General features: G+C 40.5%; 1 protein-coding gene across 7 annotated transcripts in view; it reads left to right on the top strand.

Moving 5' to 3' along the window:
- The first annotated feature begins 1,414 nt into the window (after positions 1 to 1,414).
- Positions 1,415 to 15,488, top strand: part of PLEKHG1 (pleckstrin homology and RhoGEF domain containing G1) — a 129,865-nt gene continuing 115,791 nt past the window's right edge. For 2 of the 7 annotated variants that reach the window (XM_027733861.2, XM_027733859.2), the window contains exons 1-2: positions 1,634 to 1,721; positions 13,943 to 14,011. Coding sequence is in view for 2 of the 7 variants with exons in the window: in XM_039385708.1 (XP_039241642.1) it covers positions 1,454 to 1,721 (268 nt within the window). In the remaining 5 variants the exon portion in view is untranslated. Of the gene's footprint in view, positions 1,722 to 13,942; positions 14,028 to 14,808; positions 14,864 to 15,488 lie in introns of those variants that run through there. The other 5 variants (XM_039385708.1, XM_039385707.1, XM_027733860.2 and 2 more) reach the window with 4 other exon arrangements.

Here is a 15,488-nt window from a genome sequence, read left to right as displayed (position 1 = left end):
CTCCTGGGGCTGTCCTGTGAAGGGCCAGGAGTTGGACTTGATGATCCTTGAGGGTCCCTCCCAACTCAGGATATTCTATGATGCTATGATAACTATGCTCTAATTCTGCAATGTGAATAAATGTTATGTGCAGAATGGCTGTCATTAAAACACTTGAGGTATTTTTTCCTTTAGTTGAGAAGTTAATATAGTCCTAGTTGTCAAACACAAACCTTTGTTTTGAAACATGGCCAAAATGAATTCATAAATGTGGTAATCTTTTAAAATTCATCACTGGTCTGAAGCATGTTCAGTGTGAATATTGGGCTTCTGAATCAATGATAGAGAAACAGACCCTGACCGAGTTTTGTTGTTGTTTTTTTCATTTTGTGGGTTTTTTTGTTGTTTTGTTTGGTTTGGGTTTGGGTTTTTGTTTTTGTTGTTGTTTGTTTTGTTGTGGTGGTTTTGTTTTTGTTTTTGGTTTTTTTTTTTTAGTTGTTGGTTTTGTTTTGGTTTTTTTCCCTAGGATTCCAGTGAGAACAGGTGAGATGAGGGCAAACCCTGAAACTTCCTCCTTTTCTGAATTACTGCTGTAATTACTTGTTTTGACTTCTGAAAAGTATGAGTTGTTCTAACCTCCCAAATTTCCTCACATTCCACATGCTGTATATTAGCATGAGTAGAGGGAGAAACTATGTTATAGAACAAAAGTAACACAGCTTTACTGAATGTGAAATATGGAAAAAGGTTTTACAGGAAACCAAGGATTTTGTTACGGCTCAGATGAATGAGGACCACTGAACATGTATGAAGAATTCAGGCTTTATTTAAGCCATTTCTCTCTTTGTGTGTGTGTCTTTTTAATTTATTCTTTTTTTTTTTAATGTCGTGTAACTTTAAAATCACCTTTTCAAAAAAGATGGCCCACCCAGATTGCCAGGAGGCAGGTGTAGTCTCTACAACTTCTTTGAATTTTGCTTTTTACGGGTCTGTGTTTCAGGGTGGATTTACCTCTGTGGCATTTTGGCAATTCATTTACAGAAGCTCTATCCATTTAATACCAATGTCGTGCCTTCGATCATTGAATTTCAAACGTGGTGGCGGAGAGGAGCCAGTGGGCAGCTCTGCCAGTCGGGCATGGGGCTCGCAGCCGGGCAGACAGGCTGTACCCTGACGCACGGGGGAAGGCAGGAGAGCCGAGCGCTTGTCCCTGCGTGAAAACAGTAGTGGATTTTTTTCCCCTTTTTTTTCTTCCCGGAGCTGTAATCCGACTGCTCTCTTTGGCTCGGTTCCAGAGACAAGTCCGAGTGGTTAATCTCTCTCCCACCCCCCTTTCCCAGCCTCGGAGAATGGGGGACGGAGGAGGGAGGAGAAGAAGAAGGGGAGCGGAGTCAGCTGCAGCCCGGAGTCGGGCCGGGCCGAGCCGAGCCTCCCCGGGGAGGGGCTGAGGCAGCGGCTGGGCTGCGGGAGCTGCATGGAGGAGGGGAGTTTCACAGACTCCTCTGCCCGGCCGGCAGGAGGAGGAGGAGGAAGTTTGGAGATTAAGCCGCTTCCCGGAGCACGAGCGCACGGAGGGACCGGGGCGCGGCCGCGGGCGCTGCGAGGGGATACCCGGCCAGCGCCGCCGGAGGAGTTACGGGGCGGGGTAACCTCCCGCACTCCCGGCTCGCACCCCTGCGCCTGGATACTAAGCGGGGGAGGAGGAGGGGTGTGCGAGGGCAGAAGACGGCGAGAGGCTGCCGGTGAGCGCTGCCGGGGGAAAGCTTTGTTCAGTGGGACGCGCCGGGGAGGGGGAGGCGGCTCCCGGATCGGATCGGATCGGATCGGGGCGGGCGGGAGGTGAGTTACCCGATGCCCTGCAGCCCCCGAAACCACCGGGAAGGAGCGGGGTGGGGGTCCGCAGGGGAGAGGGCGTTTCGTGACCGCAGCCTTTGTGCGAGCCCCGCCGCTCCTCGCCCAGCGGCGGGAGCAGGAGGCACCGTGCGCGGGGCTCTCATCGGGGCTGCGGCGGCCGCCAGCTGCGGATCGCCTTGCCCTCTGGTGCGCTTTGTGCTCGCCGGAGCCCGGGGGCAGCTGCACCTCGCGCAGGGTGTCTGAGGGTTTCGTTGAGTCTTTTTGGCGAGGGAGGAGGTGTTTCCTTTAAAATATTACAAAATTGCGTGGGGCCTCAGGTTTCGTGCGGATGCTTTAGCAAACCTGTGTCTTCTGGAAAAATCCGTTCCAAAAAAGACCCTCAGTCTTTGATGTTTTGAAGTAACGTTAACGGGATTGTGATAAGTGTGGACTAAAGAGAGTTAAAAATAAGATCGATCTATTGTTAAGTGTCAGGAACGTTTATTCTGGGGAAGGAAGAAGAGGGAGAGGCAGTGGGGCAGAGCAGTGTCCCGCTGTCCTGTGGGACCCTGGATGCATTTCCCCATTTCCTGCCTTAGCCTTTTCCCTGCTTTGCGCGTCGCAGTCCTTGTCCCTCTTGTGGGGAAGCCCTTCAGAGCTCATCCTTCGGTTAGCATTAACAGACACGAGGCACTCCTTTCCTTCTTTCTCGTCAAACCACACTGTTCCAAGTATGAGGGAAGAGGACCTGAAACAAACTTAGCTGTATGACTGGCTTCCAATATAGTCTCTCTTTAGTTGGCTTTTTTCCTTCTTTGATTATTAATTGACAGACTCAGAAAGAGCTGTGGCCTTGCTTTTTTCTTTTAACATTTGCTGGTACTTCAGCTGCCTAGAGAACCTGATGACTTATAGGTGTTTTGAAAGCTATGTAATAAGAGCCTACTAATAGTCATCTTTTACTACTGTTTCATTCTTGGAGAGAACAATCTTTGCTGCTGGAGAGCTGCGGGTTCAAATTTCCATAAGCGTTTGTTGCCCATGCCTCTAGCTAAATTTATAAAGGAATCCTGTTAGCTTGTATGGAGCTAAATCTGGCTATAGCAACTCCTGGCTGTGCAGTTCACTGTGGTTGGCAAGGCACAATATGTAGTTTCCTCTAGATTTATTTTTAGGTTCTTTTTTTTTCCTGGTGTGTGTGTGGCACGTAGTTGTCATAATTTTGGGAACCCTTCATCAATGTGTGTCTTGGTGCTTTGGGATGAAAACGTACGAGTTATACTAAGGTTAGAAAAGGTATTAATAGAGCGCTTGTCTTGAAAATACGAGAAGGCAGTTTAAGCTCAGCCTCTTAATGAATATTGGTATTGTTCTTGGGTCCATGCAGATGCTTAGCTATTAAATTTTGACTCTACTTCTCCTCTGTGTTCTCAGTTGACAGACTCGAAATGGTGCAAAACACTCTCATAAAAGATTCAGTTGTACACGTGATCATTTATGGAAATGCTGTCTGTTTCTTACAGACCTAGAGAGCTCCAGGTAAACAGTGTCGACTTGTGGCTGTACAACTGAGTTCATCTCTTCAAATGCATATTATGATTCTAACACTAGGTGTTAATGTGTCATTTTTCTTGTTGTTACTATTTTCCAAAAAAGCGAAAGAAGAAGAAAGAAAAAGGGTGTGTAGTCAAATTGGTTTGTAATTTATAGTCTTAATAACGTCTTGCAAAGACAGCAGTGACTTGATTTTTAAGTGGAAATCTTCAAGTCTGTTGGCAGCTCTCATGATTTCAGGACATCTGCTAATGTGTTCTTCTTCCTTGGGCAGGATGTGAGAGTAGAAGTTAACTGACTAAAGGCATACTTTGAGCCTGAAGTGGTTGATTGCAAGACTGTGGTATAAACTGTGCCCAGTAGGAAAGGTTTGGAGCTAAATGACTGAGCTCTTGGTACCTTCCTGTGTGGAAGTGGGGTGGTGTTTTTCTTTAGGTAGGGGTTTTTTATGGGGTTATGTTTTGGGTTTCTTTGTGGTTTTGTTTTTTCTTATTTTATTTTGAACTTTTATTATGATCTAAAAAGTTAAAGCTAGAAGGGAAGTGAAAATATATGCTTACTTTTTTAATAAGTAATTTAGGCAAGTTGTGAGTTTGTGGTACTTTTTGCTACTGTTATCTTTGTAGGTTCGTATGGTTGAACTTTTCACTGATACAGTTTTCATGTGGCACCAGTAATAGTATTTTTGTGAAGTCATTTGGAGCTGTGTGCGTGTCTGAAAGCTTTCTCATGTGCGTTTGTTTGGATTGAGTTGTGGTATACCTGTCCTCCTCTGCCTTTCTTACGCTTGAGATTTCTTAGCTCCAATTCAGGAAAGGCTTTTTAAGTCCTGCTAACCAGATAGGGCTGTAGCAACTGACAAAGGCTCATACTTGAAGTAGTGCTTTGTTATCTTTGAATGCAAACTCTGCAGTGCAGATCTGACTGTTTCTTTTACCATAGAACACTAACAGAACTGTAATTTCAATAGTGGCTTCTGTCATTTTACTCTGCTCTGTGAGAGCATCACCCATACAACTTGTAGGCTATGGTGAGTACTTTTGAGATCAATCCAAAGATGGGGCAATCAAGAACACAGTTACAAAGTCTGCTATTATCCACAGATAAGCTTGAGATACTGATATTTTAAAAAAAGTTTCTGTACAGAGGTGTTATTTCTAAAATTGTGCCTAAAAAGACCAATCTCAAACCAAAACAATTCTTAGGGAAGGATACTACAAGATATGTGATGTCAGAATGGATGGGGATTCTTTTGTTTTATGTCTTAATTTTTTTAAGAAGTCCCAAATAACAATATTTTAGCAGATATTTAGCACAGCTATTAAAGTATGCCAAAGACTCATTCAACTATTGATTTTTATTTGTTTGTTTTCCTCATGTGCAATTGCCACTCCAGCAATTGCTGGGCACCACTGCGTCTCTCCCCAGAGCTGCAGTTCTTGGTCTTTGGGAGCATGAGGTCATGAAGAAAGAGAGGCGCCACATTTCTGGGTGGCAGCTGGAGATGACACTCAGCATGGCCCTGTCATGTACCCCAAGTCCATAGGGTCAGATGTGCTGTGTCAGGAAATAATTTTAACATCCAAGGTTATGATAAAGGGAGCCATTTGCAGAACTCTGTTTGGAAGTGTTTCTCAGATTAGATGTGTGTAAAGCTGTGGCAGTTATAAATTAGAACAAAGGAATTAATCTGGTGTGCATTTCCTTTTGTATTCAGTCATGTGTTGAGAAGGATGATTGCTGTGTTAAAGAAACATGTTTATTGACACATTAAATTAGTTATGGCTTGAAGTTATTTTGCTATAGATTTCTTAGGGGCCAAGTGTAGTCTGCAGATATTTAGCTGGAATATATAATAGAAGATAGAATAATGAAATATGAAAGAATGCAAGTTAGTAATGTAATGTCTACTGAAGACATTTGGAATAGTTGTGATTATATAAGGCAGTCCTCCTACAATGAGCTGGAATTCTGGCTTGTAGGGACAATGAAGATGTCTTACTCTAAACGGCATTTTGCTTTTCTAGTGTTAAGTGGGGGACATGGGGGAAAATAATTATTGCAGCCCTCAGCAAAGTCATGAATGGCCAAAAGACTTGCAGAGCTGTTGCTGAATGGTTAGTTCTGAGAACCTGCATTACTGTTGTTGCACATAAGAAAGTTTAGCTTGTAGGACTGTCAACGAGGAAAAGAAGTGGAAGAAAGTGTTATTCTTGTAAACTTAGAATGCAAAGGATGTGGAGCCTAGATTTCCCCCTCCCCCCCCTTTTTTTTAGGTTGCTTTTCAAAGCATTTCTAATAGCTGCTCATTTAATACTTGATTAAGCCTCTCATTCTGGGAGACTAACCAAAACCACCTAAAGAGCTGAGCTGCATCACTAGTCCTAAGCAATGTCTTCCAATCATGGCTCAAGCTTCCTGAACTTGTGTGTTTGGTTTATTAGCCATTAATCCTGTAGTATTTTTCAGTTCCTTTTGGGTTTGAAGTCTATTAAAGTAATATTTTCCCATTTTTTCATTTTTGAAAGAAAAGCTGAGATTCCCATGAGATGTCATGCTCCAAGACTTGGGGCTTTAGAAAAGCCTCACACATCAGAGCAGGTGGGTGAAACCACAAAACCAAGCTGACAACCAGGAGCAAAGCGAGAGAAGAGGAAAGTCAGTCTTAGTGCAGTGGCAACAATTACGATTGTGAGTACAGGAGCATTTTACATACGTGGTTAAGAATACAAGAGATGAATGTGAACTGATTAAATAATAACTAAAAGTATTGGCAAAACCTGTTTGTGTTAATTAATTTTCAAAAAAAATGTGTGACAAACTATCTCATAGTTTTTTAAGTTTCTCAAATCACTTTAAGGATATAAACATTTTTTTTTAGTTGTGGTTGTTGTATCAAATAGGTCTATCTAGTCTGATTCACCAGTAGTTGAATTAATATGAACTTGGCCTAAAATAAGTTTAACTGTGAATTTGATTACAAGTGCAGGAAAAGAAAGGGGCCTAGTCAGGGAGGACTGGGGAAGGAAATAGAGGGAAAAACTACTGATACTTATCAAGGAGGCCTGAAAGAAGCAGTTGTCCAAGCAAAGTTGCAAACTCTTAAACCCACTGTCAGCTGCTGACTGAGGTTCCTTCTGAAGAACTTGGATATGGGGGTGATTCACTACCTGTGTTTTCACTAATCACGATTTTCACAGCATTGCTGTGAAAATACAAAGCAAGGTGATGGTTTAAAAATTTGTCTGTAAGAGATGCTTGATGCATCTGACTTAATTCTTATTTCACAGAATATTCTGAGTTGGAAGGGACTCACAAGGACCATCAAGTCCAGCTCTTAAGTGAATTGCCCATACAGGGATCAAACCCACAACCTTGGTGTTATTAGCACCGTGCTCTAACCGACTGAGCTAATCTCAGGGTTTTCTTTCTTCCTTCCTTCCTAGCCATGAGCTCCATGAGTCCTACTTCCTAGTCCTCTACAGGACCATGGATGGTTATGCTAGTGGAAGTTGCATGTGTGTTTTATAAGTGTAGTGTCTATTATAAGTGTAGTGAACAAGTATAGCTTGGAGCTGGCAGCAGTTTCCCATGTAAACTTGTGACCGAAGCTAATAACTTTAAGTCTTGCTTACCTCTGTCATTGAGTTTCAGACTGCAAGAGGTGCCAAACTTCTTCCTGTAAGCATGTGTTCTGTAGAAACTTGCATGTGAGCCCTACCCAGATGTTTTAAAACCTAACTTAATGATTGTTAACATGGAAATATTTGAACCTTCGTATCCATTCAGATGTTTCAGGATCACTCTCCAGGCATTAGTATCATGAAGCTAATGTTTTCTGCTGGTAGGATGTGTGTGTCCTTTCACTGGAAGTACTGAGCAGAGATAAAAGGTGTGTCATGGGAACACTGATTGAATCACCTGCTCAGTTGCTTACTCAGAGCCATTGTAGATAAAACCTTGATACCTAGCTTGGGAAGGAGAGGGCTGTTTGGGTTGGTAAGGAGTGGTACTGGAGACAGGGTAAAAACCAGCTTCTTTTCATGGTCATGGTTGATATCTTTCAGCATTATCTGTAAACATAGGCAAGTTTTCCTCGTTAACCCCCTGTAAACTCTGCTTTATTAAAGTATTTACTGATATTTACCCTCCTATATATACCCTAAGATTACATATACTGTCTGCTGCGGCTTTGTTGTGATTTCTACATACCAGTATCAACTTGCTGTTTAGGATTTTTTGGTTTTGTTTTGTGGGTTTTTTTCTGTATTTGTATTGCCTATCCAAGTGAGTCCAGGTTCATAGCTGAGGTCCCAATGCATTTCAGAAATGTAGTGGCAGAACTACTTGCTTTCTGCTGCTGCCACTGATCTGTGGTACTTCAGTATAATGTAACATCATGCTTTGTGTCCTTGATGCCTGACACAAAGGAAAAATTATAGTTCCTTCTTTGTAAATAATTTTGAAACTAGATGGGAGAGATGAACTACTTGTTATACATGCCTGTAATCTTTATCACTTCAGAATGCACAGAGCTTTCCACTTACTGTTTTAAACTGAAACCAAGTTAATATCTGGCTTGCAAACAGGTTTAGTACTGCCAAGATGAGCATGCTTCATACTCAAGTGTTTATGAAGCTTTGTCACTGTTTACTTTCCAATTCCTTGTCATTATCCTGATAACATACCTCACTAGTTGCTCAGAGAGGTGTCACACTGTAGTGTCTGAGTGATGTCATCACAGATTCAGCCTGTTGCAGAAACACTGATTTCTCAGAAGAATCAGCAGTCTTAGCCTATTTGAATGGTAGACAAGGATGTATTTAACAATAAATCATTATTGAATTTGGACAGATAGCTTACCTTCCCTCATCCTCTACCAGTTAGTAATGTCTCTTTTCCATCAGTCTGCTCTGATAAATGTCAGTCTCGTGTTAGATGAATCTGAAGTAAAAAATCTCTGACTTGCTTTATCTTGGTCATTTTGTGCTCCTGCTGCCTTGAGGAGGTTACTGTCTCAGTCCTGCAAGCAGAAAGGCCCACTTAGCACGCTCCTCACTGGATATAGCCTCTTAAAATCTTTGCCCTATGAGGTTGGTTGTGTCATGAAGGCTCTTCTCTCTTGTGGTATGAGGATATCATCTCCAACATCTCCTCCCGAGCTTGAACTCATTTAATCTTGTGAGTTTTTCCCAGATTTCCAGGGGAAAGCCACTGGCTTATTTTCTTAACATCTACCTGCAGCACCAAGCATCAGGCACAGTATAAGCTTTTTGGTAAGCCATGGAGGGCATCAATGACCATTTAATCTCCAAGGTTTCTTTCTGATTTATAGGGCAGTATCTTGGCATGCCTCTATTCCTCCATTGCATTAGGTGATGTTATTCCTGAATTGGTTGTCGGTGCTAGGAGACTCAGTGCTAGGCAAATTTCTCAGATGAAAAGGACCAGGTTTTCTGAAGACATTCCTTTTCAGGAATCATTTTCTTCTTTTATTTAGTTTGCCAGTGGGGAAATGCAGACTAGAGCATTAAGAAAACTCCACTTTTCTTTTTGTGTGAAGGACAGAGTGGTTTGCCAAGGCATAAGCCGTGCCGGGCAGATTTTAGAGCTGATTTCCTGCATGGGGACTCATCCTGCTGATCTCCATTACTGCAGTTTGCACTTCGCCACTTCACCTGCAGCAGCACTCTTTGGTAGCGTGGCATGTTACCAGCACAGGCGTGCTTCCTCAGTAATGGCTGTGCATGCTGACTGTGTCACTTGAGTTCTTCAGTCTTAGAGCTGGGCTATCCTGCTGCTGCCACGCACAGTGCAGATCCAGAAGAAACCATGTTGATGAGGTTCTTCCTACAACTCTTCAGCAGAGGGTCCTGCCGATAAACCATCCCTGTTACCAAACATGAATTTGACTCTTGCACTCCTCAGGCCTCTCCAAAGCAGTTTGTTCATCCAAAGCACAGCATAGACACTGACTCAGATTCCCACAAGGTCAAAGCAGATTAGGGGATTTTTTTTTTCTACTGTTCATTGGTGAAGAATTGATGTGATGGAACCTGTGGTATGCACAGGTGAGGGATGGAGGAGAAAGGATTTCTTCCACATGCCGTTGCGTGCTGTTTGGGTAGGATAGGAGCTGTGTCTACTTTTCAAGGAAGAATTCTGAAAAAAACAAAACCGTGATGATCTCATTTTCTGTCTTCAGAAGAAAAGCTGGTCATCAGCCTTTGCTGTGAAGATCTGTTGCTTGTGAGTCTCTTTCATTTCTAGGGGACAGTGCTGACATAGATATCTGACAGATGAACCTGCCTAGCCTGGCTATGTGCATCATGCAACCATTTGAGCTTCCAGAGGGATTTGGGTGCTAGGGCCATCTGAATGCGTCTTCACCACTGACTTTTAGTGATAAGGAGTTGGTTTTGGGGTATTTTTTGGGTTCCCCCCCCTTTTGATCTTCTTTGAATCAATATCAGTGCTGCACGAGGAGTTCTTTCAATATTTAACAGAGGATCAGTGGTGCCAGTATTCTAATTATTTCAGAAAAATGTACAGGATTGGTTCCATTTGTTTTTTAGTTATAAATATTGAGTCATATCAGGAGGTAATTAGTTCTGGTACCTGGATCAGAGTTACATGTCTATGCCCATACTTGCCCAGTACTGACTCCTTTCCTTGGGACAGTTTGAGGTTATACAAGGGATGGAGGAGTTCTGGCAAAGATTCACTCAGCTGTTGACCTTCTCATGTAATTCAGCTTTGTGCTGTTCACTACTGCGAATGGGTAGAGTAAGAGAAACTCCAGGAGTGCTGCATGTTCTTAGTCCATGAAATTGGCTTAATATATTTGGGAAAGCTCTTATCTGATTGCATATGAAATAAATCTTTTTCCTTGGGATGCCGCACATTGTCCATCTGTTCATTAGTTAGGTCATGCAATAAGAAGGTGCTACAGTATGTGGCCTTCCCTTGATACTGTAACAACAAGCTGCTTTCCTTGGCCACAAAAGGTGGGTTTTAAGAACTGGCACATAGCTCAGTAAAAAGTCATGCCAAATTTTTGCTTTACTGATTAAACTTGACAGTGGTTTGCTTTCTAAAACATGTGAACTTCTACAAATAATTTTATTCTGAGCTTTGCCTAGAGAATCAGTATGTGGAATTGTTTCACAAGAGTGTTTGTTTTAAAATGCTACAGTTGACACAATTTTAATATGTCCATTGCACAATATAATGCAAGTTGTAAGGATGGAGTTGTCTGGATGTGAGGTGTGGTTGGGGACTAGGTGAGAGCAGGGATGACAATGAATGGAACAAGTGTCTTGATATCCTACTTGTAATTTAAGCAAATTCCCACATGTAAGTTTGTGGAACACAATTATACATAATTAGGTGGCTTTGGCTTACTTTGGTCTTTTACTCGAGCAGAAACAGGATAAGGAAATCCTTAAACAGCAGAGATTTCAAAACTCAAACCACGTCATTTGAGGGAACCAGTTTTTTGGAGTAAGGTGATAATGTTAGCCTTTTACCAAGCACCTCAGTTTGGGACTGAGGGAGTGTGTCACACAGAAGGGTTGAGTGTCATTTACACTTTTGAGGAAAACAGAGGTGAAGATAGTCTCAATGACTCCTAGGAGAATAAAGCACCTGTCCTCTTACTGAAAATTATTTTGGTTGCCTCCCATTCAGAGTATACCTAAAAAGAGAATCTTCATTTTACCGCATTTTGAAAGACAGTTTTCAAGTTTCTGGGCTTCTAATTTAACATTACAATGTAAAGTCCGGAGTGCCAAAGTGTTTTTCACAGGACAGCCAGAGATTATGGTTCAAGTCAGTTTAAATACATGAATGCAGGTTTCTTTGGGAGTTTTGCTTCTTAAGGTGCTACTTGCTTGATGCTTTAATCCTGTTTATTTTCTAAAAGTAATTAGAAGGTAATGCTTTTTGATTAATAATTGTGATATATTTCTAGATTAACTAAGACTATTTTAAGACATGCAAGCTTTTTAAAGATGAAATAGAAATTGTAGGACAAACAACAGTTTATTTGTTAATCACTTTCTTGAAGGGAACATGCACGTGTTTTCTTTGTGATAGGGTTTCTAGTATAAAAGTGTTCAATTTTCTTAGATTGATGTTTGAGAAATAAACCACTTAATTGATAAAAAAATTCACGGTATGAAACATTCATTTTCCTTACAGATTGTTCTGTTATATAGTATGATAATACCAAGATCTGTGGAAAGATCTCTTGGAAAAGTTAAAGAAGGTTGATAGAAGAACACTTAGTAGCATCCAAGACCTTGTACTTTAGTCAATTTGGATGTGACTGTGGAATCCTGTCAGAAGTCATCAATTGAAAGGTTTTGGAAGGCCATTGTGTCCTCTGGGGGTTAGAGAGTACCTCAGGTTCTGGCTAATAATTTTACTCAAGAACTAAGAAACTGTTATTGATGAAGCTACTATTAAACAAGAGTGCTCCTATAAAAATTTCGACTTCTTCAGGATTGTCTGGTCACCGATTTTCATTTCTTTATGTATAATGTGTGTATGTATGTATATTCCATATACATAAACATATGTATATGTTATATATATATATATATATATATATATATATATATATATATAAGCATATATGCACACATGTATATATACTTACTCGTGTGTATATTTAAATGGTTGTGGTTGTATTGCCAGTCTGTCTCTTTCTAGGGTTCTTAAAGAAACTGCTTTCTCAAGCACTTGAAATTGAGTCCTTTGACTCTGGAGGATTTGAGAGTAAGGAAACTTGCATGAACTAAATGGAAAGTAGGATGTTAATTACAGCTCACTTTGTATTTTTGTTTCACTTAATTTACAATCTGAGGTACAGTCAGGTGGTTGGGCATTTGAATGTTACAGCTGTGACAGTCTGATCACAGGAACCTGGTGAGACTACTCATGTATTTCCTCCTTCAGATTCATAGAAGTGTTAGTGTAGGCTTTTCTATATATTCAGTTATGAACAGAAAAAAACTAAATGAAGTAAATAAAATTGTTGTTATAATTGTCATTCAGTGATATCAAAAGAGAAAAAAATATACTCTTTTAGTCTGTGAAATTGCCTGTAGTGTTAATTTATTGCTATGAAGATAGCATGGAGAGGGAAGATGTATTGATATTTCATTAAAAGAAAATTTCAGATGGAGTAGTTTTTGTATATAAAAAACATCTGTAGATGAACATTATGCTGCATTAGCAAGATTAAATTGACGGTATTACTGTTGAAGTTGAAAGTAGACCAATATTTTTTAAATGGATTTTTGAGACATAAAATTTTGCCTGTTTATGATTTGGTTCGCCTAGACCAAATTAACTTGGATACTCAGCATGGGCTCTTATTTATTCTGGCATAAGAACAAGCGTTGGGCAGAGCTTCCTGGTCTCAGAAAACTGGTGATGGTAAGAGGCCTCTGTAGTGTTCCCAGCCAGCTGAATGCCTGAGGTATTTTGCCATACAGGAAATCAATTGCAGCTGAATGTGCACTGTTTCCACTCCAAGTATATAAACAGGCCTTATGATGATATAAAAAAAGAGAAGAAAAAATTAAATAGTTTCTTGAAAGTTCAGAGCAAGAACATTTGATGTTTGGTTTCTGTGGATTGTTCGCTGTCACCTTTGGCCCAGTCCATAGCACAGATATAGCAAAGAAGGAGAGGTGAATTAATCTTGGGATCCCCTAGAACAGGAAAATGTCTTAGAGAAATGAAAATAATAAAAAAGGTATCCTTGTTCAGTTCCAATTGATATTCTGAAGCTGGGAAGGGTTACAAATTTAGCAAAGGAAATGAGTTCTTTCCCTCGTTAAATCAAGAATCCTCCATTTTTTTGGCTTTAAGGTGGATTAATACATTTTGCGAGAAAAAGCTGCGCCGCGATTCTATCTAGATAGCTGCTTTTCGTGAAGTGGTAGAAGAAACGTTATTTTCATTTGAATATTTATCATGCTTTGTTGACCTTGTAAAAATACCTAGATCAGATGGAGGTACCAGGCAGATCTCGGTGACCAATGTCTCTGATGTGCTTTAATGGCCACCAGTGTTGCTTACCAGGAAAGTGAGGACTCACTTAGATAGAAGTTTCCAGGGATAAAGATAATTAAGTTGAATATCAGCGCTAACAATTTCCAGAAGGAGTGTGGCCCGAAGCCCTTGAGGTTTAGCACTTGGGAATGCAGCAGCACTTCCTTGCTCCACCGCAGATGTACAGCACGACCATAGGCAAGCTGTCTGATCTAGATTTTTAAAGATATAAAAGTAGGCAGAGGTGCTAAAGGCTCTTAATGGGATTTTCAGAATCACATTAGTGTCTAATTCCTATTCAAAATCTGACCCTTTAGCTTGTCTGAACTGGATTCAGCTCGTGCTATGTTTTATTCAGCTACTCTTTAAGTCAGAACAGGCAGGCAGTACATACAGCAAGCACGACTTAGGGGGTATAAACCAGAGTGAGCGTGGACTCCCACTGAGCTGTGCAGCTGTGCTGCCTTTTATCCCTTCTCTAATTCCATAATTTCTACCCTCCTTTCTGTAGAATGCCAGAGATTCAACAGAGGAAAGGAAAAGTGACTCCACTTTGCCTAACCCAACAGTAATATATTTGGTGAGTGCTCTACCAGGTAAATTTTTTTTATTATTATTTTAACTTTTTGTTTTGTTTTGGTTTTGTAATTCTAGATATGAGATGATATTTGCTGTACCTCTGACTGAGATGATTATTATTGCTGTATAGTAAATGTGCCTCAGGTTAACCATGAGGCTGCTAGGTATGCAAATCCACAGTAGGTCAGTGTGCTGCATGGGCCTGACATGTGGGTTAGCTGGGACAGTGGGTTTTTTTCTTGTGCACACTAGTGGAGTTCTATGCTAATTAAATTAAATTCGGGTAGGGGCTAAGCAGTTAGGGGAGGTTAAGTCTTTATTTTTAGTCCTTGTTTCTGTAACTGAAATTTTGCTGAAGATCTGTAGCTGAAGTTTTGTTTGGTTGCTTAATTCTATCCATTTGGAATTAAAAATGCCACTTTCATGAAGAAACAGTGGTCTGTCCGTGGGGATGGGGAAATCTGGGATGACTGTTGTCCTGAGATTTCCTGTGTTACTCTATGACATTTTAAGAAGAAATTGATGTTTCTTAGTTTATTTTTTAGGGATTTAATTTTGTTTATGTAATCTCACTGCCTGAAATTCTTGGGAGACTTGGGGAACTTTAGAGCATAGGAAAAGCAGATTTAAATGCCATGGAAATGTAACTTGATTGTAATAACCAGTTTCACTCATTTGATTATCTAAAACAAATTGTCATTCCAGAAATCTTCATGATAGGGCTGGCAGGAAACTCCACAGAAAATATTAAATAAGAGAGCTTTAGGCAACATCCCTTTCTCCTCCTTTCCTCCTCAGTGCTGCTGCCAACCTGAAGGAATCTTTTCTTCTCTCCGAAAAAAGCAGACATTCAGTGGGTAACAGCATAGACAACTTGATGCCTTATAAGTAACCTACTTCACTCCTTCCGATGCTAATGCTGAAACCAGTGTAGCATGGATTAGTTTCTAATTAAAAAAAAAATGCGCCTTATATTAATTGCTACTTGGGCTTCTGTGATCTGCAGAGGGAATACTAATATGCTATATTAGACTTCTAATTAATAATTCTTTTACCTCCTGATGGTGGGGCTTTTAATATAATTTTGTATTTATCATCCAACTGTGTTAGAATTTTATAAAATTTTAGGAGAATGGCAACTTTATTTTGGCTCCAGTGCTTTGAGATTGCATAACTGTACTAGAGAGACACTTGCAGGACTGCATAGCATTAAATTGAAACTTACATCTGACAAACATTAGTGAGATCTTACTTTCCTTTGGATCCAAGGGAAAACAGTAGGAAAACATTTTGCAGAGGCTGCAAGAGGAAAGACCAGAAATTCCTCTTCAGTGTTTTCTAAAAATAGCAAGATTTGAATAAGGTTGCATGTTTCAACATGCATTAGAGAAAAATAATTGGCATGACCTAAATTCAGTACACTAGTTGTCTCTGTTATTTACCAGTGGTTAATTACTAGAATATTTTTCATCCGTAAG

The sequence above is a fragment of the Pipra filicauda genome, unplaced genomic scaffold, assembly GCF_003945595.2.
Source record: "Pipra filicauda isolate LSUMZ 115617 unplaced genomic scaffold, ASM394559v2 scaffold42_size3861933_pilon, whole genome shotgun sequence".
NCBI lineage: Eukaryota > Metazoa > Chordata > Aves > Passeriformes > Pipridae > Pipra > Pipra filicauda.
Note: the sequence above shows the minus strand (reverse complement) of the source record. Positions and strands in the feature narration are given on the sequence as shown.